General features: G+C 32.7%; 1 protein-coding gene across 6 annotated transcripts; it reads left to right on the forward strand.

Moving 5' to 3' along the window:
• Window positions 1-17694: 17694 nt before the first annotated feature.
• LOC101511989 (uncharacterized) lies at window positions 17695-21006 on the forward strand. 6 transcript variants are annotated; one of them, XM_073364282.1, is made up of 4 exons: window positions 17702-19389; window positions 20081-20117; window positions 20258-20366; window positions 20660-21006. In XM_073364282.1, the coding sequence occupies exon 1, from the start codon at window positions 17756-17758 to the stop codon at window positions 19187-19189; it is 1434 nt and encodes a 477-aa protein (XP_073220383.1). In that variant the 5' UTR covers window positions 17702-17755; the 3' UTR covers window positions 19190-19389; window positions 20081-20117; window positions 20258-20366; window positions 20660-21006. The 6 variants fall into 6 exon arrangements, with proteins under 6 accessions (XP_073220386.1, XP_073220383.1, XP_073220385.1 ...); XM_073364284.1 differs by having other exon boundaries at window positions 17702-19375; XM_073364285.1 differs by having other exon boundaries at window positions 17695-17799; window positions 18117-20366.
• Window positions 21007-23999: the final 2993 nt, after the last annotated feature.

Below are 23999 nucleotides of genomic sequence, written 5' to 3' on the forward strand. Positions count from 1 at the left end.
TATATATATATATATATATATATATATTTATGTATTCATAATTATCAACACACAAAAAAAAAAGTATAAAATAGAAATAAAAATTATATTAATATGTAGGTTCATTTTGTCCAATCAAATTACAAAGCCAAATTAAATTACAATTTTAAACATTAAACCAAGTCAAATTACAATTTTGAACATTAAACCAAATCAAATTACAATTTTAAACATTAAACCAAATCAAATTACAATTTTAAACATTAAGCCAAATCAAAGTACAATCTTAAACAAGTCAATTTTTTGCTTATGATGCCTTGCTTCTGCTAGTTTGTCTTGCTTTTGTTTTCTGTTGTTGCACTGTAATATGACAAAAATGGTATGTAATGAATTAAGTAATGAAAAAATCAACTCCCTTTGCAAAGAGACAAACTTCTGAGTTTAAAACAAACAAAAAAACTAAAAGGCAGGTTATGTTAGATCCATGTACAAAGCTAACCAAAGCTGCAAGTAAAAAAAGCTCTTTAGTCCAAAAAGTCAGTTCTATACAGCAGATGAACATAATCAGATAAAAATAATTAAGGCTTAAACCATTAATGCATCAGATGTGCAGGAAAAATCATATTATGAGCAAAAGAAGTTAAGCATCAAACTGGAAATTAATAGGGAAGCAAAGACAGAGCAAGAAAGCAACTAAATATTTGAAAAAAAAACTCTATAAATGCATCTTCATTTGTTTTCAAAAGAGAGAGGGGATCTTTAACTTAAAAAAAAAATACATATAAAGAAGAAAAGGCATAAACCGTAGGGAGTATTAGTAACAAGAAACAAATAGAAAGCGTCAAGGTTTTTTTTTCTTTCTCATGTACAATAAATATGTTGTTATTTATCTTTACCATATAATTACTCTTTTGTTTTAAAAAAAATGTAGATTTTTTATTTGTAAAAGCAAAGATTAAGATAGCATAATAAACGAAACATAAAAAATAAAACTAAAAATATGAATATGTGATGATGTCGTCCTTGCCGTTGCCACTGTCGCTGATTATTTTTTCTTTTTCTTTTTCCCATGTGTTTCATGATTAGTATTGGAAATGAACGGAGAAGTGGTGGAACGTGCGAAACCACATATTGGATTACTCTAGTGCGGTACGAAGCCACTATCGCCGAGTCAGTGAGAAAGAGCTCTGTTGGGTGCCAACGCTAGCATTCACACTAGAATCTACTTCCAACCTTTAACACTTGGTCGAGCAAGTCAAGAACTAGGCCCTTTTGTTTCCAGCCGTCATTGGTGCCTTGCTTTTGCCAACCCAACCTCTCTTAGTTTGTAATGCGGCCACCTCTTTGTAACTAGGGTTTTCAGTTTTTATGTTTTGACCTTTTTTTTTTGTTAGGTTAAGTTGGACTTGAGTTCTAAACAAAAACAAAAACTTGTTCATGTAAGCTTAGCCCATTTAAAACTATTAACTTTTTTTACTTTTATTTTTAAAAAGGTTAATTTGCTTCATAACTTAAATATCAATTTTCATAAATAAATAAAAAAACACAAACAAATATTTCATTAAAGATTAACTAAATGTGACATTTTTTTTATCTTTGAGTTATTAGAACACAAGTTGTGACAACTTGACGGTTCTAAATTTCATCTTCACAGATAAATTAATAAATTAAAACTCGTAAACAAATTAATACATAAAAATTATTATTAAAGGTTAACTAGACTTGACATCTTAAATCCATGAGTAGCAGAACACAATATATATCACCTGATAATTCTATAACTTATTTTTATAAATAAATAAATAAATATAAAATCAACTTTTTAAATTTAATTAATTAGATGTGAATTTTTATTTTTTTTTTTTATTTTTGAGTTGTTAAGACACAAGTTGTACTACTTGGTGATTTTGAAACTCAATTTTAAATTCAAAAATAAAATAAAATATTCTTAAAATGATTAACTAGATGAGATATCTTTTTATTTTGAGTTTTTGAAACAAGAGTTGTACAGCTTGATAGTCCTAAAACTCACATTTCAAAATAATTTTTCAAGTCAAACAAGCTCATCTTCTTTTCCCATCAAAATATTTTTTTATAACAAAACCAATTTTCTTAAATAAAAAAAAAATCAACGCATCCACATTTTCTACCTAAGAAGTACGTAGCTTTGATTTCTCCATCGCATCGCGAGATATGTAGGAGCAAGATCACACTATTGTCAAGCACATTAAAAAAAATCTCTCTTTTTTAAGCACGCATTTATTTTAATAAAAAAACAATTGATATTCATATTTAATAATAAGGAGAAATAAATATATTTAAGTTAATATTAATTATGCACAATTAATTATAGATAACAGTATTTTAACGGATATCGTAGGATGCTAATACCTTCCCTACGCATAATCGACTCTCGAACTCAAAATTTGATTTCAAATACCATTTTACTTTTTAAGAGTTTCCCAATATTTTCTCTACTTTAAAATAAAAACTTTAGCGGCGACTCCATTGAGTTCGAGAAACACTATAAATATTAGGCCGCAATAACTGGCGACTCCACTGGGGATATTTTGGAGAGTCAAACCTAACATAATTAATTGTACCTAATTTTTAACTTTTTATTTTATTTTATATTTGTTGGTTTTTCGTTTTCTTTTAATTTATGTTTTTATTATTTCTTAATAAGTATTAGCTGACAGTATAATAATCTTTTAAGCTAGTATATTATCTTTATTTATTTAGTTATTTAGTTATTTATTTATTTTGTATTTGTATATATGTTTTATTTGCATTATGGAGCTATTGAATTATACTTATTCTACACCATACACTTTTACTAAGACACACACTTATGAGTGAAACCTTATACTCGGGTTTGAACAAAACTTAAGTTTAGTTTTGAGGTTGCATAGTGGTACCCTTCTTGATGTACGTCATATTTGGTTAGTATGAAGATATGAATTAGAGTTTGATCTTGCTAAGGGTATTGCCACTCCAAATAGTTTACCTATTGTTGTTGATAATATTCCAAAATAGGATTTTGGCTCTAGGAACCGTGTTTATAACTATAGAGCCACCCTTGTGAGAGTTTCACTACATAAGACAATAAACCCTTTCATCATAAAAATATCCATATATGCAAAAAAAAAACCTCATACATTCATTCAAAACTTTATATGTTCACAAAAGTCATTCTACATAAGTGCATTCATATCTCATGACATTGTTTCTTTTGAAAAATGAATTAACATTTTGCATCAATTTTTAGGATTGTTGGGGACAATGAGATCAGAAAAAAGAAAAACTTTACTTTTAAAATTCAAGCAACCTGATTTGAAAAGTTTAAGAGACATCAGCAATCAAATGAAAATCATACAACGCGAGAGTTTCTTTCACAAATATGGGAAGATCCAAAATCTCTTGGCAGTGAATGTGCAAACATGGGCCCTCACGACATTTGCTCAGTATTAAGACCTTCTCTTAAGATGTTTCACCTTTCATGACCTTCAGTTGTCCCCGACATTAGAGGAATTTGAACGAATATTGGGTTACTCCCTAGAAATGGAAATTCTTATCGATATACTGGGCAACCACTGAGTTTGAGTGCAATTGTTAAAGTGTTGAATATCGACATAAGAGAGTTGGCAAGTAAAAAAGAGGAAAAATGAGCTATTCATGGTTTTTCAAGAAAATATCTAGAGTAAAAGTGCTAGGATTTAACCGTTAAAAAAGAATAGGGTACTTTTATAAATGATTTGGCTCTCATTATCTATGGTATTGTTTTATTCCCAAACCTTGATAATTTTGTAGATTTTGTTGTCATCAATGTCTTTTTAGCTTTTAACAAAAATAAACAAAATCCAGTTCATGTGGTTCTTGTTGATGTATACTATTCTCTGCATATGCGTCACGAGAAGAAAGGGGGAACAATTTTGTGTTGTATTCCAATGTTGTATACTTGTTTCATGTCTCATATCTTCAAGAAATTGTATCATGTTAGAGTTAAAAGTAATCATGAATGGGCTCAGAGTATGGCTAGCCTTACTGGGGACACAATTTCATGGTATCATAGAGAACAAAGGGTGGAGGAAGTAATATGCCAATGCAGAGATTTCCCAAATGTACCTCTTATGGGAACCAAAGGATGTATTAATTACAATCTGACTGTAGCTCTGAGATAGCTTGGCTACCCTATGTTAGAGAAACCAGATGATAAGTCGTTGAAAGCTTTTATTTTTCACAATACGAATATAGTAGACCCGCCAATTTTGTGAAGGATAAGTCGAGCTTGGGAAATAATCATTAGAAAAGGAAGAGTACTCGGATGTAGAAGCTGCAACACAAAAGAACCTTATCAAAAATGGGTAAAGAAAAGAGTCCAAGAAACCAAGTTGTCTTTCCACAGTGCACCCTCAAGTGATCAAGAAATACCTGAACCTACCCTTGTTACCAATGAAGAAAAAGAAGAACTCAAAGCATCATTGTTAAAATCTAAAGAGGAGAAAAAGGAGCTACAAGTGAAGTTAGAAAAAGTCTCCCAAGAGAACAAGAACTTACGATCAAAAAACACATGTAAGAGTCAGTTTATTGAGGTTAGCAACCAGAGGTTGAAAATTGAAAAAGAAAATAAACTTGACATATAGGATTAATTACATGCAACTGTTGAAGAGGCCTATATGTGGAAGCAGTTGCGGACAAAATCAGCAAGCTCTGAGAGGAACATAAAAAAGGAGTTTGAAGAGTTAAAGAAACAACTGAAAGAAATGGCAGCTAAGTACGAGAGTCAAGTAAGGAATGAGAGGCAACACAAAGAAGAAATTGAAGAATTATTCTCTAAACATCAAGAAGCACTAAAAACAGAAATGGATAATTCTAGTGAATTGAAGAATTACATTGATTACCAAGAAAAGGTCTATAATGACTTAAAGGATGAAGCTATATATTGGGAGAATTTTTTTATGATGTTGCTAGGTCAGTTGAAGAATCAAGAGATCTATAAAGAGCTAGAAGATAAAGGCAAACATTGGAAAGACTGCTTTTCAAAGTAGGCAATGCTAGCTAATCCAGCAATCATAAAAATTCCAAAGCATCTAAGAGATATTGATGCGGTAATGCATCCGCTCAATACTCCAGTTAAAGTCTATAAGTTCGTTGAATATTGCAAAAAATTAGTAGAAGAATTGAAGGAGAAGATTGATTGTTCTATTAAAAGAGAAGATTGAAATCCCATAGTCAATGTAGTTTTTAATTTTGTGATGTAATCTTTTTTTTTTTTTATCAATGAAGGATTTGATGTTTTGTTTACCGATCTCCATATTTTCTTCACTAATAATTCGTTTTCATTTAAAAATTTATGTAAGGCTCATGATTCCCCAACATCCAACTATCATAATTAACTAATTTTTTTCATCTTCATTCCATTCATATTTAATACGTACTCATATAATTTTATTTATTTATGTAATAAAAAACAGAAAAGAAAAAAAAAATCAATTAAGATATTTTCCTAACACCCTTCTCGTACTCGCGCAAACTCCAAGATCACGGATGAACTTGAGCAAAACCAAGAAGTGATGAGAGTTGATGTTAACCAATTGAAGGATAAGGTTGATCGAATCCTAGAAGCTATAAAGACTTTGGCAAGGAAGGAGAATACATATGGTAATCCTCCAACTGCAAAGAAGAAAACCAAGCCACTCATTCCCATCCACCACGTTTTACCCCAACTACTCAACAGTTTCGTACAACAGCTATGCAATTTCCTATGTATAGTCTCCTACTTCGTTATACTTGGTCTTTAGTCATCAACCCCATGGACAATAACCCAAACCACTAAACTATCAACCACCAAAACCTAAACCAATCATAAATTCAATCTCATATGGGCTATGTGCCACCCCAAAACATTATACCCTCTGGAAATATTCCATTAAGTGCACCCCAAGTACCCCAATTTGATGCTAACACAAATTGGCAACAACCTTAATTTATCAGTGAAGATACACGATCGAAAGAAAAATTCCATGTTTTAGAGGAACGGATAAAAGTAATTGAAGGAAGTAATGTCTATGATCTCGAAACTTTTGATATGTGCTTGGTTTTTGATGTGGAGATCCCTTCAAAATTCAAGGTATTTGAGTTTGAAAAATACAAAGGTGTCAAAATTCATGATCATAATGAAAAAATTATCATTCATTTTTTTCAAGACAGATTGAGCGGGGCATCATTAAATTGGTATATGCATCTCGAGCGAAATCGAATTCGTTCGTGGAAAGATTTGGATGATGCCTTCTTGAAACAATACATGTATAACATTGACATAGTCCCTGGTAGGATGCAATTGCAAAATTCATCAAAAAAAAGGACAATGAAACATTCAAAGAATATGCACAACGCTGGAGAGAAGTGGCATCGCAAGTAGATCATCCTTTATCTGAAAGAGAAATGGTTTGTATGTTTAAGGATACTCTCCAGTCGCCATTTAATGATAAGATGATTGGGAGTATGTCATCAAACTTTTCTGATATGGTTCTGATAGGAGAAAGAGTAGAAAGTGGCATGAGGAGTGGTAAGATTGTATGTGGAACGAGTGGAACGAAGAAACCCCATATGGGATTTACAAAGAAGAAAGAGGGGGATGCTAACGCTGTAATGGCAAACCCAAGAGTCTCTTATTCTCCAGCCTTGAATTTTTATCAACCTCCAAATTTTCATCCCTCAATACCCCAAATTCTCTACATTCTCTATCCATATGTGGTTGCGACCTCACAAGCTTCATACCCCCAATTTTACCCTTCAAGACCACCTTATTATCAACCACCCTTGGTCCAACCAGCACCTGTCACATTTTCCCAACAAAACCAATGGAACCAAAATCCAATCCTGAATCACTACAAACCACCAATTAATCGAGAAAAGAAGATAACTCGTTTTGACCCGATTCCCGTGACATACAACCAATTGTTGCCTCACCTACTCCAGAATTCAATGGTAGTCATAAGACCAATGATACCTCTGGAACCACCATTCCCGAAATGATATAACCCAAACGCCAAATGTGAATACCATGCAGGAGTCATAAGGTATTTTGACGAAGATTGTCAAGCCCTAAAATCTAAAGTGCCAACTCATAGTGGGAAAAATGCAATAATTTTCCAAGCACCGGTCTCTTTTCCTTATGAAAATAACAAGGCTTTACCATAGAATTATAAAGTCACATCCCATTTAGTCAATCATCAATTAGGTGATACCATTAACCCTCAAGGTATTGAAGTCACCAATATTTCAGGGATTCCTGAATAACTTAGGAAAAAGAAGGGTTATGGAGAAAAAGGAAAGAAGTTGTGTATCATGCCATAAAAGGACCAGAAACTTGCAAAAAGACGGTGCTTGAAGAAGAAGCTAACGAATTTTTGAAGTTTATCAAGAAAAGTGAGTATAAGGTGGTAGATCAACTAAATCAAACTCTTTTTGAGATATATGTTCTTTCTTTTTTATTAAACTCTATAGCGCATAGAAGGGCACTAATGAAATTTTTAAATGAGGCTCATGTTACTCAGGATATCATTGTTGACCAGTTTGATGGAGTTGTCAGTAATATCACCGTAAATAGTTTCTTGAGTTTTAGCGATGGTGAATAACCAGCCGATGGGATAGAGCATAATAAAGCATTACACATCTCTGTGAAGTGTCATGATCATATTCTTGCACGGGTGCTAGTAGATAATGGTTCGTCATTGAATGTCATGCCAAAATCAACACTCTTAAAACTATTTGTTGATCGAGCCTAAATGAAGCCCAGTGCTATGGTGGTGAAAGCATTTGATGAATCAAAGAGACAAGTCGTTGTTGAAATTGATCTTCCGATTCAAATTAGACCCCATAACTTTGGAATAACCTTCCAAGTGATGGATATTAAATCGGCGTACAGTTGTCTTTTAGGGAGACTATGGATTCATGTTGCTGGAGCAGTGACATCCACTCTCCATGAAAAGCTAAAATTTATAGTGAACGATAAGCTGGTAATAATAGCTGGGAAAGAAGATATGATAGTAAGTCATCTATCTTCCATGTGTTACATCGAAGGCATAGAGGAAGCCATAGAGACTTCATTCCAAGCATTAGAAATCGCCAATGTTGTCTTCATGGGTGAAGGATCTCACTTAAAGGAACCAAAACTATCTACTACATCATTGAAGTCTACAAAATCCATGTTGGAAGGATCAGGTTTTGTTAAATTTTGGAAATTAATAGAAATACTAGAAAAGAAGGATAGTGCGGGTTGGAATATGTACCTACCAAAGCTGATAAAGAAAATGCTATGAAGGAAAAAAGAGAAAGCATGATGGCTCGTTGGGAAAATCAGGTACCAAATTCACAAAAGATTCATATTTGTGACATTCACCAAACCTTTCAAATTGCTGAAATAATATATGTTGATCAGGTGGTTGTTGCGGAAAAGGATCGTGTTGATGATGATACCCTCAAATTGTTGTACCCTTGTCCTCCAAACACCAGCCTCAATAATTGGAAGATCATCGAGTTTCCTGTGTTTGTTAATTCATGTTCAAAGTAGTTATGTATTATAACTCTTTTTGCTCTGCCCAAGGCTATAATATAACTAGTTAGGGCGCATGTATTTCAATTTCATACTTATTATCAATAAATGCATGTTTGAATTCTCCAACTGTTTTTGTTTTTCTCTTTTAATTTTGTTAGCGATCTTTAATCATATTGTCTTTTTCCTTTTCCTCTTAATTTAAACAATGCATAGTTGAAAATGAACATGTTGAAAATAACAACGCTAGAACCCCTTCTTGTAATTTTGAACTCCCAATTAATCACGCTGACGAGGATTGTGAAGACGATTGTGAGCCTCCCCCATAACTAGAAAGAGTAATGGAACATGAAGCTAAGATAATTCAGTCGTATCAAGAAAATGTTGTGAAGGAAAAAAGAGAAAGTATGATGGCTTGTTGGGAAAACCTGATACCAAATTCACAAAAGATTCATATTTGTGATATTCACCAAACCTTTCAAAGCGCCGGAATAATATATGCGGATAAGGTGGTTGTTGTAGAAGAGGATCATGTTGTTGATGATACCCTCAAATTGGTGTACCATTGTCCTCCAAACACCTGTCTCAATAATTGGAAGATCATTGAGTTTCCCATGTTTGTTAATTCATGTTCAATGTAATTGTGTATTTTAACTCCTTTTGCTCTGCCCAAGGCTATAAGGATAACTAATTAGGGCACATGTATTTCAATTACGTGCTTATTATCAATAAATTCATTTTTTAATTCTCCAACTGTTTTTATTTTTCTCTTTTCATTTTTTAGCGATCTTTATTCATATTGTATTTTTCCTTTTCCTCTTAATTTAAACAATGCAGACAGCTGAAAATGAACATGTTGAAAATAACAACGCTAGAACCCCTTCTTGTAATTTTGAACTTCCAATTAATCACGCTGATGAGGATTGTGAAGACAATTGTGAGCCTCCCCCAGAACTAGAAAGACTAATGGAACATGAAGCTAAGATAATCCAGTTGTATGAAGAACCTGTTAGGATGATCAATTTAGGGACTAAATATGATAAGAAAGAAATTAAAATTGGTATGTCTATGAAAGAATGTGAACAAGAAAAGTTGATTAAAATTTTATTTGACTATGTGGACATCTTTGCATGTTCATATCAGGATATGCCTGGGCTAGATACAAACATAGTTGAACATAAGCTTCCACTCAAGCCTAAATGTGCTCCAAGTAAACAAACACTAAGGAGGATGGGGCTTGATATGTCACTTAAAATTAGAGAAGAGGTCAAGAAGTAATTTGATGTTCGTTTCTTAGTAGTGGCAAAATACCCTAAATGAGTGGCTAATATTGTCCTAGTTCCAAAGAAAGATGGAAAGGTTCAAATGTGCGTTGATTATCGGGATTTAAATAAAGCTAGTCCTAAAGACGATTTTCCTTTGTCTCATATTGATGTCCTAGTAGATAACACTACTTAATATTCTCTTTTCTCCTTCATGAATGGTTTCTCAGGGTATAATCAAATCAAGATGGCTCCCAAAGATATGGAGAAAAATACATTCATCACAGAGTGGGGGATGTTCTGTTATAAAGTGATGTCATTTGGATTGAAGAATGTGGATGGAAACCTATCAAAGAGCAACGATAACTTTGTTTCATGGCATGATGCATAAGGAGTTAAAGGTTAACGTGGATGATATGATTGCAAAATCTCGGACCGAAGAAGACCATGTTGTTAACCTTCAAAAATTATTTGTGCGATTAAGAAAATTCAGACTCCGTTTAAACCCTACTAAATGCACTTTTGGTGTGAGATCATGCAAGTTACTTGGGTTCACCGTTAGTCAAAAAGGAATAGAGGTGGACCAAGATAAAGTAAGAGCAATTCAAGAAATGTCGGCTCCACGTAAGGAAAAAGAAGTTTGTGGCTTCTTGGGTAGATTGAACTACATTGCTAGGTTCATATCAGATATAACCGCTACATGTGAGCCAATTTTCAAGTTGTTGCGCAAAGACCAAAAGGATGAATGGAGTGAGAATTGTCAAAAAGCTTTCGAAAAGATTAAACAATACTTGTCAAAACCTTCAATCTTATTGTCTCATGTTTTTGGAAAACCACTTATTATGTACTTAACACTACTTGACGAGTCAATAGATTGTGTACTACGACAACATGATGAATTTGGTAAGAAAGAACATGTCACATATAATTGCTACATGCGAGCCAATTTTCAAGTTGTTGCACAAAGACCAAAAGGTTGAATGGAGTGAGAATTGTCAAAAAGCTTTCGAAAAGATTAAACAATACTTGTCAAAATCTCCAATCTTAGTGTCTCATGTTCCTGGAAAACCACTTATTATGTACTTAATAGTACTTGACGAGTCAATGGATTGTGTACCACGTCAACATGATGAATCTGGTAAGAAAGAACATGTCATTTATTATTTGAGCAAAAAGTTCACCAGTTGTGAAGCAAGGTATTCACTGCTTGAACGAACATGTTGCGCATTATCATGGGTTTCTCATCGGTTGAGGCAATACATGTTTTGTCATACAACTTGGTTGATGTCTAAAATGGACACAATTAAGTATATCTTTGAGAAACCTACTCTTACTGAAAGGATTGCCCATCGATAGATGTTGTTATTAGAATACAACTTGGTCTATGTTACACAGAAGGCTATCAAAGAAAGCATACTAGCAGAGTATTTGGCCCAACAACCTGTAGAAGATTATCAATCAATGAAGTGTGAATTCCTCGATGAAGGTATAATGACTTTATTTGAAGAGACTGAATCATCTGATAAAGAAAAATGGACGTTGGTGTTTGATGGTGCTTCTAATGCATTAGGGCATGGAATTAGAGTCATTTTGATTTCCCCAGAGAACCAATTCACTCAATTTACGGCTATATTGTGTTTTGATTGCACAACAAGGCATGTGTCTTGGGCATTAAAACAACCATAGAATCAAAGGTAAAAGTCCTTGAGGTATATAGAGACTTATCTTTGGTTATCCATCAGACAAAAGGAGACTGGGAAACTCGAGATTCCATATCAAACGTGATGACTCTTCATCATATGCATATTTTTCATTGTTTTTAGTCTTATCTATCTTTAATCATTAGTTAATTTAAGGATTTATTTTACATATGTTGTTTATTTTAGTTCTTTGATTTAATAAAATTTATGTTCTTATTTCCTTTATTAAGTAGAGATTATTCTTAGTTTTGCGTTGTTTCTTTATTTTAGTGTAGTGCTGAATTTTAGTGAGAAATCAACATGACCTATGTGGAGTATTTCAGCCATATGTGGAGTTTTAGATGTCCCATTGGAGTCAAACCAAGCGCAAAGGAAAACTACGATCCATGTGGAATCAACATGACCTATGTGGAGTATTTCAGCCATATGTGGAGTTTTAGATGTCCCATTGGAGTCAAACCAAGCGCAAAGGAAAACTACGATCCATGTGGAATCAACATGACCTATGTGGAGTATTTCAGCCATATGTGGAGTTTTAGATGTCCCATTGGAGTCAAACCAAGCGCAAAGGAAAACTACGATCCATGTGGAATCAACATGACCTATGTGGAGTATTTCAGCCATATGTGGAGTTTTAGATGTCCCATTGGAGTCAAACCAAGCGCAAAGGAAAACTACGATCCATGTGGAATCAACATGACCTATGTGGAGTATTTCAGCCATATGTGGAGTTTTAGATGTCCCATTGGAGTCAAACCAAGCGCAAAGGAAAACTACGATCCATAGGTACAACTTTCATGAAGACACTGGAATCGAATTGAGACTCTAAAGAGGAGCAAAATGTAGTATACGTCAGAAAACAAAGGTTGTGCACCTGAAGCACAAAAATATGCGCCTTGGGCGCATTTTGGCCTTCCTGACTCTGTCTACTTGTGCCTGAAGTGCAAATTCCGCACCTGGGGTGTGTGGCACGCGGCGGAATGTATAAAAACGCATTTTTATCACTTTTTAGAGTTTTTTTTTTTTTATTGGAAAGTTGGGTGACTTGTGTCTTAGTAGAGAAACTCAAATACGACAACTTCTAACACCATTGGAGCAGTTTTATCAAGAATCATTCATGAATCTTTCTTGTAATTATTCTCTAATCTCTATCTTTTCTATCTCTATCATGAGTAACTAAACCCTATTTGTCGGGGATAAGTGTAACAAGATGAAACCCTTATTTTTTTTTATTTGATTTCTAGTTATATGAATGAGTTTATTTAATTATTTTTCTCATCTATGTGCTTAATGCTTTTTATTGCTTGATCAACTTTAAAAGGTTCTACGATTCGTATTTTGATACGAGGGTGGACTTTACGAATGCTTGATATGAGAAATTCATGATATTGTAGTCTAAGGATAGATGGAGGTCATGAAACCAATTAAATTTGTTGCAAAGGTTGCAATTTGGAAAGAGAATTCTTGTACTGTAAAGCTTAATTCTAATCTTAAATCCACTAAGGAATTATGGGTTACTTTGGAATTAAAGGTTTTGTCACTAACACATTAGGGCAAAATAAATAAAGAGAATTCAGTAATAATTCAATAAAGAAATTCAGTGACTAGGATCAAATTAGACACCAAGGTTGGATTCAAAGTGAAACTCATCCCTGACATTTTCCTATCATAAATGATCGATTTTATTACCATTACTAGTTTTAAATATTATTTCAATTAAATCGGAAACTTTTTGTTCAATTTTTATAATTAAATATAATTCAATAGTAAAACACAATTCTTGAGTTCGACACTCGGTACCACCATTTTAATTATTACTTGCAACGATTCAGTACACTTATTGAAACATTATCAATACACATATCAAAGAATTGGTAGAACACTTTGAGCATATTACTTTTCACCATATTCCTCGAGAAGGAAATCAATTGGTCAACGCTCTAGCCACATTGTCATCAATGTTCAAAATAAGTGTCGGTCAGGATGTGTCGGTCATAAAAATTCAACAAAAGGATAAGTTAGCATATTGCTTATCGATACAAGAAGAGTATGATGACAAACCATGGTTTTATGATATCAAATCATATGTTAATAATAAGGAATATCCATTGGGTATTTCAGAGAATGACAAGAGGATTTTAAGGAGGTTTTCAATGAATTTCTTCTTAAATGGTGATGTGCTTTATAAGAGAAATCATGATATGGTTCTCCTCAAATGTGTGGATAAAGCAGAAACAGAGAAAATCATTCAAGAGTTTCATGAAGGTTATTTTGGAACTCATGCAAATGGACACACAATGGCAAGAAAAATCTTAAGGGATGACTACAATTGGTTGACCATGGAGTCTGATTGCTTTAGTTACGTAAAGAAATGTCATAAATGTCAAATCTATGGTGATAAAGTACATGTACCGCCCACCTTTTTGAAAGTTTTAACATCACCATGGTCATTTTCAATGTGGGGAGTGGATGTTATTGCGATCATCGAGCCTAAAGCTTCAAATGGGCACCGATTTATCCCAGTAGCTATTGATTATTTCACAAAATGGATTGAAGCCGCTTCTTATGCCAATGTGACGAGAAGTGTGGTTGTCAGATTCATCAAAAGAGAATTGATTTATCGATATGGCTTGCCAAATAAGATAATCATTGATAATGCGACTAATCTGAATAACAAAATGATGAAAGAGTTGTGTGATAGTTTCAAAATTCAACACCATAATTCTCTCCGTATCCTCTGAAAATGATGGGGCTGTAGAAGCAACAAATAAGAATATCAAGAAGATCATACAAAAGATGATGGAGACATATAAGGATTGACATGAAATGCTTCCATTTGCATTACATGGCTATAGAACCTCTTTTCGCACCTCACCAGGGGAACCTCCTTTCTAATTGGTGTATGGAATGGAAGCGGTATTTCCCATTGAAGTTGAAATTCCCTTGATCAGAGTCTTGATGGAAACAAAACTAGAAGAGACAGGTTGGGTTCAATCACGATATGACCAATTGAATCTCATAGAAGAAAAAAATATATAGCTATGTGTCATGGCCAGCTATATCAAAAAAAGACTTAAAAAAGCATACGAGAAAAAGTATGTCCTCGAGAGTTTCAAGAAGGGGACTTAGTGTTAAAGAAAATATTATCCATAAAAAAGGATTCTCGTTGAAAATGGACCCTGAATTACGAGGGACCATATGTTGTGAAAAAAATCTTTTTTGCGGGAGCTCTAATACTAGCACAAATGGATGGAGAGGAATTTCCAGTCCCAGGAAATTCAGATGCAGTCAAAAAATATTATGCTTGAAAACAAAATTAAAAATGATTGAAAATTGGGTTCGATAGATTGAAAACCTTAAAAAGCGACCTAGGCAAAACATTAAAGCATCCCAATGGATTGAAAACTTGGAAGAACGGTTCATGCAAAAGTTAGGGATAACAAAAGAATCAAGTGTTTCAAGTTGGGGCAGTTCTTGGAAGCTGACTAATATGAGTCCTAAGTTACAAGAATGACTAGCATTTGTTATGCCTTCAACGAAAGCTAAACACACTCGTCCCCACATTGTAACCTTTTCCTTAATTTTTTTGTTTTCAATGTAACGAATGACTCTACGTTACACTCTTTTTAAACTAATTCAGTTTCATTATTGATTGTTCTAGTGTTTTAAAATGCTATTTTATAATAATAAATATTGGAATTTGAAATATGTAAAAATATAAAATATTTTAAGTATTTTGACACTTGAAAAATATATACACGAGAACTCGATTGATCCTCAAAGTATATGAGTGTGTAATAAAAAATAAAGGAGAGTAATCATTTTAAACAATTGACTTTGATTCGCCTCAAAAAAGTGGTCACACGATAAGTACGAAGAGTCATTAAGCGGAAACAATATTTGTTTTTTTTTTCATTCGTTGAATCTTGGGGCATAGAAGAGTATAAGGATCGGGGAATCAAAGAAAATTCTGTAACTATTGCTAAAATGTCATACCATTTGGACTTATAAATGGGAGCAACTTATCAAAGAATGATGAACAAAATCATTCGAAACCAAATTTGGAAAATGTTGGAAGTATACATGGACGACATGATAACTAAAACCAAATAAGAATTTGACCACGTGACTCATCTGAAAGAAGTTTTCAACGAGGTCCAGAAATATAAGATGAAATAGGGAAGTTTTTAGGTTTTTACCTCTATGAAATAGGGATAAAAGCAAACCCCTAAAAATGTCAAGCAATTATTAAAATGACTAGTCCGGTATCAAAGGACATACATAATCTTAACGTTACATGGGCAACGCTATCCCAATTCATCGCAAGTTCTACTCAACACACATTACCTTTTTACAAGCTCCTGGAAAAAAAAAGTCGAATTCAAATGGATGACAGAATGTGAGACCTCCCTACAGAAGCTACATATCACATTACCATAGCCACCCGTGTTGGCCCGTCCAGACCTAGGGGAAACTTTGTTAGTCTATCTAGCCGTTAATGTTGAAATCATAAGTGTCGTATTAATCGGGAAACTAACAAAGAACAACAACTAATATATTTTGTCAGCAAAGCGTTGCAAGGGCCATAGATCCGGTATTAGAAAATCGAGAAAGTCATGATAGCATTGATACTGGATGCCTGAAAGTTAAGACAATATTTCCTCGCTCATCCTATTACGAGACAAAGGGATTTACCCATTAAGCATATCTTGTTTCGACCCGACCCTATTAAGCGTGACAAGAAAGTGATTGCATATGCCTCTCATAATCACATCAAGCATCTGATCATCTAACTATAATTTATTATGTTTCCTCTAACGAAGTCAACACTTTGAAGAAAGTCAACGCTCTGAAGAAGTCAACACTTTGAAGAATTCAACTGCTCTGATGAAAGTCAATGCTACAAAGAAGACAAAGATTTGTGCATCCTCTAATAATCACCTTAAATATGTTTTGTTTGATGATGGTCTATGAGACATGCTCTGATTAACGTATCATCTGCTTCCTTTGTCTTCATGCCAATATACACAAAATTATTGATAATGATTCGTTTCAAAAATACTGAAAGAATTGATACAAAAGTATATAGACTCGTTTTGAAAACTTCATGTTATGCTGATTTTGAGCATTTGAGTCAAATATCAGAAAACTATATAGATTGTTTTCTCGTTTGTTGTTATGTAATGTAGAGATTTGAAGGCATAATGTTATAACATGGAAAAGAGAGAAAGAGAATAATAGAATATGTACTTATTCTTTACTTTATAACTTTTTTTTTGCATAAATTTTATTTATTTATTTAATTTCAGTAAATTAAATTTGTTTCACTTTTTAAATTATGTTTATTAACTTCAGTAAAAAAATATTTATTTTAAAGACCGCATGAAATTCAAGTAAATATAAATAATCTTACTTCAATTTAATTGTTCCGAAAATTCATATGCACATAGTTAAATCAAATATCGAAAGTGGATAATTTAAGATTTTGAATTCTCTCAATTTATGCATCCCTTAATCTCTCTCAATTAAAGTATATATCATAGAGATAATGCATTTAAAATTTCACACAATTAAAAAATATTTTATATATTATTGAGATACATCAACATTAAAGTTTTATGTATTTTATTAATTATTGTTAATCTTCGTAAATCTGAATAATATATCATATAATTTTAAATTTTGTATAATATTTTACATATATGATCTAAATAATATAAATTTTAAATAAAAAAATAAAAATTTAAAAGAAATATAAGCTATCAGAAAAAATTGAAGGAGATTTAGATTGAGAAATCGAATAATCCAAATTCATAACTTAATGATAAAGGAACGAAAATTAATGTTTTTTTTTTCTCTCTCTTCATATCTACTAAAACCAAAATATGGATATATTGCATACATCAAAATAATAAGTTTTAATTGTAGTTTTAGTACCTTTGTAATTATCATTTACGAAATTGATATCTTTATTTTAAAAGTTGACAATTTTACTTCATCTCTCAAATTTTTGAACTAAAAAATCACGATTTTACATATTTTTAATAAAGTGATATAAATTTCTATGATAAAAATCTATCTAGATGTATTAATTATTCATATATTATTAATTAAATTAAAAATATAAAGAAAAAAATCCAAAATTAAAATATAAATTCTTACCTACTTTTAATCCAAAAAAATAGTTTAAAAATAAAATAAGGTTATCTTGCATCGAGCAGTGACAGTGAAGTTCACACAATTCAGTTTCAGCAACAATGATGTTGTCTCTCTCAGTTTCAAAGTTATTAACCCTAACAAGGTATGCTTTCTCTCTTTCTTCCATTCCCAATTTTCTTCCAATTTCTTCTTCAAACACTTTCCTTCTTTCATTCTCTTCTCATTCTCGTTTCAATTCCAATCATATTAATAATGTTGATGATGCTGTTTCTTCATTCCATCGCATGCTCTCTATGAATCCTACTCCATCCATTGTTCAATTCACTAAGATTTTAGGTTCCCTTGTTAAGATGAACCATTATCCCACTGCTATTTCTCTTTCTCACCAATTGGAATTCAACGGAATTAAGCCTAATATTGTTACTTTTAACATCTTAATTAATTGTTACTGCCACTTAGGTCAAATGAATTTTTCATTTTCTATACTGGGAAAGATTCTCAAGATGGGATTCCAGGAAGATACAATAACCTTGAATACCCTTATGAAAGGTTTATGTCTTAACAATAAGGTTCGGGAAGCTCTGCACATTCATGATCATGTGGTGGCAAAGGGATTTCAGTTGGATCAAGTTAGTTATGGGATCTTGATCAATGGGTTGTGTAAAATGGGGGAAACAAGATCCGCGCTGCAATTGCTGAGACGAATTGATGGGAAATTGGCCAATGCTGATGTGGTAATGTATAACATAATCATTGATAGTTTTTGTAAAGATAAATCTATAAACGATGCCTACGAGTTATATTCTGAAATGATTGCAAAGAGAATTTCTCCTAGTGTTATCACTTTCAGTAATCTAATATATGGATTTTGTTTTGTTAGTCAATTGAAAGAAGCATTTGGTTTGTTTCATGAAATGGTATTGAAAAACATCAACCCAGATGTTTGTACTTTTACTATATTGGTTGATTCCTTATGCAAGGAAGGAAAGGTCAAAGAAGCTATGAATGTGTTAGCTATGATGATGAAAAAGGGTGTAAAACCAAGTGTTGTTACTTATAGTTCACTAATTGATGGGTATTGCTTAGTTAATCAAGTGAACAAGGCCATAAAAATATTCAACACTATGGTGCACAAGGGAGTGGTGCCAGATGTTCAGTGCTACAATATCATTATTAATGGATTGTGCAAGAATAAAATGGTGGAAGAAGCCATGAACTTGTTTAAAGAAATGCATAACAAGATGATTGTTCCTAATGTGGTAACTTATACTACCCTCATTGATGGTTTGTGTAAATTGGGAAAAATCTCTTATGCTTGGGAACTTGTTGATGAGATGCATCTTATAGGTCTACAGGTTGATGTAATCACTTATAATTGTCTATTACATGCTTTGTGCAAAAAGAATCATCTTGACCAGGCAATTGCATTGGTTAAGAAAATGAAAGACCAAGATATTCAGCCAAATATGTTCACATACAATATATTGATTGATGGACTATGCAAAGGTGGAAGGCTTAAGAACGCAAAGTGATTTTTCAGGAGCTTTTGTCTAAAGGCTATCATCTAACTGTTTGGACTTATAATGCTATGATAAATGGGCTTTGTAAGGAGGGCTTGTTTGATGAAGCACTTGCCTTGTTATCAAGAATGGAAGACAGTGGTTGCATTCCTAATGTTGTAAATTATGAAACAATTGTCAATTATCTTTTTCAAAAAGGTGAGAGAGATAAGGTAAAGAACCTTCTACGTGAAATGATTGTTAAAGGTCTACTATAAGAGTAAAACTTGGTAACATACTTTCTAGTTATACATTGTTTTTTTCAACATGTAATCACTCTTGTTAATTTTAGAGTAGACGGGCAATGGTGCATCTTCCTCTGTGAAAATAGAGGGGAGAGTAACTTCTCAAGTTAAGTGAATTGTGGACTTTATCATGAAATTCAATTCTTCGTATTATTTCTATATTTCATATTCTTTATGGCATACACCAAAATGGGGAATTTTTTTTGGTTAGATGGTAGTAGCATTGTAATCTGACGTGCATATATACTTATTTAGTAATTTAAAATGAATATGGATGTAATACCTATTATTTTATTATATAAATGTGAAATTTATGTTATCCCATCAAGTCCCCTTATTATTAAATTGAGCATTTAAGCCCCGTACATGGGACTCATGTCTTGATAATAATTCCTTGATGAGTCTTTATTTATGGGAATGCTCATAATACTGTTTTGTTTCTATATGTTACTTATAATTTTAATTCTGTTTTTTCTGTTTTTCAGCACTTGTGCTACTTGCTATTTAAATTGTTTCAGTTCTGTTTATTAGCTTTGATTATAAGCTTATCCTGTTCCAAAATGTTCCATTCTTCCTTCTGACTCATTCTATCCCCCCTTCTGAATGTTTCTCTTCTTAGATTCCCTTTCAACTTGATTCAGCAAAGCTGTTAAAAGGTTATGTTACTATCCTTAGTACTCCGTAACTTTATTTCATCTTATTTCATCAATATGACTTCATTATCCATTAATTGATACTTTTTTCATCAAATTATATTGGTAACCGTTACATTACATCTGATTATTACCATCAACAGTCACATGATGTGTTGCTTCCAAGCCAGGGCACCAAGTTTGGGATACCAAATTGTCAGGACCAGAGAGTATTGTCTGAGCTTGTTGTGAGATAATGAACTAACAGTGGAGGTAAATTATGTGATACATTCAAAAAGTCCTTCTCTACACATTCAAATAGTAAGGCTATTGTCAAATAATGAGGGATATCTATGAAGCACCGACACTGGCACATTGACATCGATTATATTTTTGAAAAAATGAAAAAGTGATTGAACGCAACAATATATGTCGATGTTGTATCGGTGTCTGACACTGACGTGTGTCCGATACTAGACACGTCATTAATTTGAAGTGTCGGTGCTACCTACTAAATACTATCTTATTACTTAAATTTATGGGTTTCTTTGTTTTTCGAGAAAAAGACAATTTCAGGCTATCATTAGTGTTGAATGAACTGTGATTTGGAAGAAAAATCTAGAGAAAAGGATTCAAGAGGATGTATTGCATTGGTTTGGATTACAAGAAATATGGCCTTGTCAAAAATATTGCTGAAGTAGCATCCAGTTCTTTTTGCAGTCTAGTTGGTTCAAAATGGAATTCCTCCTAGGTGCATGTTTCAAAAGTTCTGTACTTGTAAGTCATTTTGAACTTTGAGTTCAATGTATGTTAATCCAAACAAACAATTTAACATTCTTTCTCTATGCTTGTAAGTAATTTAACCTTCAAGGCTTGCTTTTTACAAATTAGTTTTATTATTTTCCATGAATAATGGTGTGCAGCAATGAATTACCCATAAATTTTTACAAGATTATATACATTTATTAGAAGAGAGTTGGAAATGTAGTTTGAGAGTTTGTGAACAAATATGATTTTGGAAAACACATTTTATGGAATGAATAATTTGATTTAGGCCCACGCGAAATTTGGCTAAGATTTTTCTAAATTTGTATTAAGCACGGTTATACTAGTTGTAGTTGGCACTTTTGGATCGTCTAATCAAAATTAAGAGATTTAAACTTAAGATAATTTTTTTTTTCATTTAATATAAAATACCGATATTGAAATATGAATTATCTTATCTTAATCGGACGGCCTCAAATTTGCCGACTGTGTTATTGCACCGGCTTATGACTTCACACAAGCCGCCATATACGCATGACTCACAATTTTGGTCCCTCTACTTTACTACTAAAAACTACCCATCAATATCTACAAACATCTCCACCAGTGTCTCTCCAACATTTAAGAGTAGTTTCATGAATCTTAAATTGAAGTTGAACATTGTATCATAGTTTTTTTGGATAGGTGCATGTTTCAAAAGTTCTGTACTTGTAAGTCATTTTGAATTTTGAGTTCAATGTATGTTAATCCAAACAAACAATTTTAACATTCTTTCTCTATGCTTGTAAGTAATTTAACCTTCAAGGCTTGCTTTTTACAAATTAGTTTTATTATTTTCCATGAATAATGGTGTGCAGCAATGAATTACCCATAAATTTTTACAAGATTATATACATTTATTATAAGAGAGTTGGAAATGTAGTTTGAGAGTTTGTGAACAAATATGATTTTGGAAAACACATTTTATGGAATGAATAATTTGATTTAGGCCCACTCGAAATTTGGCTAAGATTTTTCTAAATTTGTATTAAGCACGGTTATACTAGTTGTAGTCGGCACTTTTGGATGGTCTAATCAAAATTAAGAGATTTAAACTTAAGATAATTTTTTTTTCATTTAATATAAAATACCGATATTGAAATATGAATTATCTTATCTTAATCGGACGGCCTCAAATTTGCCGACTGTGTTATTGCACCGGCTTATGACTTCACACAAGCCGCCATATACGCATGACTCACAATTTTGGTCCCTCTATTTTACTACTAAAAACTACCCATCAATATCTACAAACATCTCCACCAGTGTCTCTCCAACATTTAAGAGTAGTTTCATGAATCTTAAATTGAAGTTGAACATTGTATCATAGTTTTTTTGGATAATTGAGTATGACATTTTATATTTTATCTAAATAAATGATGACAAGGAACAAACATTTCATTTACATTAATTCTATTTCCCAATTTTAAATTAAACTCATTGGGTGTATGATTTAGCCCCAACCACTTTCATGACAGCAAGAAGTCCACTAAGTGAGGTTTGACTATGGTTGTTGAAAGTGTGTCTTTGCCTCAAATTTAGTAATGGTAATCCATTTTTTCTCTTTTCATTTTTTTTTGAAAATATGACTTAATTAAGCTATAAAACAGTTTGCCTTGAGATTTAAGGGTTTAAGGGTCATTAATTGTTCTTTTTGAAACAACATATCATATTATAGTTATAGCTATTTGAAGAGTAAACCAACACATGTTGGTCCAACATAATTGTAAGCTTAAAGTAAATTTTGTCTTTAAATTTTAGTTCAATTATCAAATATCGATATTGTTAAGTTTGACGTTTTGTCTTAAGTTCGAACTCAATACTTTATAGTTGTGTGTGTGTGAGTTTATTATAGTATTTATTCTTCTATTTACACAAAAAAGAAAATTGTGGCAAGACTTTTTTAAATAGAAGATAATTAAAAATAAATTAAAGTTTTATTCCGGAGTTAAGAGTAAAAGAAAATAGAGGGCGTTGACAAAAAAAGTTAAGAAAGGAGAAGGGTGATGATAGCCCCATCTTGTATCAAGGGTTTATTTTTCTCCAAAAAAATTAAAACCTATCATATAAGAGAACTCAAACTATGTACTAAAAGGGCTTTGGAGAACTTTTGCAAATTATTCAATTTTTTTTTACTCTCAATTTCTTCAATTTTGGTATCAAGTAAAATTTACTTTTGTCGATTCTGAAGGATCGAGCTTCCCCTTTATGGCAGGATCACTCTTCCTCGTAGTAGTTTAACTTTTGGACTTGTTTCCTTTAAGTGAGATCAAGAATTGCCTCTTTGTCGTTTCTAGGTAAACTGATATTGTAGCCAACTAATAGTCGAATATGTGGTACTTCATATTCATTTTCAAAGATACTACACATAACTCAAGCAATGTCGAACTTCCAACAATACAGTTGTATAAAGATTTGGAGTTCACCACCAAAAACCTCACCTTCAATGTTTTCCTTGTTTCTTTGTCACTGAACGTTACTATCAATTCAACGTGCTCCAAGGGAAGCAAGCTAGTGGAGTCATTGAAGCCTTATCTCTAAGTTGCGGCGTTTTGAATAGGTCTGCATACATAATGTCGCAAGAGCACCCTGTATTGACTAGAACTCTTTGATCATCCAAGTTGGCCATGCACACCCAGACTAGCAACATGTTGTGATGGTTCGGGACTCCACCAACCATGTCTTCTTCGTAAAAAACTATTGGCGCCCTTTTGGGCCCCTTCCATAAAAGGGCCATCTTCGACCCTATTTGTATCAACTCGATGAGTTTCCTCTTTATAGACTTGATGCTAGCTTCCATTGAATTTGAAAACTAGTCGAAAATCACCATGGTAGAAGGAAAGTACTCCTCAGGACTAAAGAAATTTCCATTTCCGTAAGCATATGGTCGTATCCATTGCTTTAAGCGCCCTCTAGTTACTGACATATCTAAAGGGAGGATATTCGCCAATTTTTCCTTTTCCATTTCTTTCTCAGTATCTGAAGTAGTTTATGCAACCTCACTGTCTTTTTTGGCCTAGTGAGAGATCTTCGAGTCATTTTTTCTTCAGAGTTACCCCTTTTGTTGTTGTGGAATCATGAGATATATTAACTCTTTTTAAA

The sequence above is a fragment of the Cicer arietinum genome, chromosome 8 (assembly GCF_000331145.2).
Source record: "Cicer arietinum cultivar CDC Frontier isolate Library 1 chromosome 8, Cicar.CDCFrontier_v2.0, whole genome shotgun sequence".
In the NCBI taxonomy this organism is placed as follows: Eukaryota; Viridiplantae; Streptophyta; class Magnoliopsida; order Fabales; family Fabaceae; genus Cicer; species Cicer arietinum.

Coding starts and splice junctions, on each gene's coding strand:
- LOC101511989 (XM_073364280.1), top strand. CDS start 17,756: ATGATGTTGTCTCTCTCAGTTTCAAAGTTATTAACCCTAACAAGGTAT.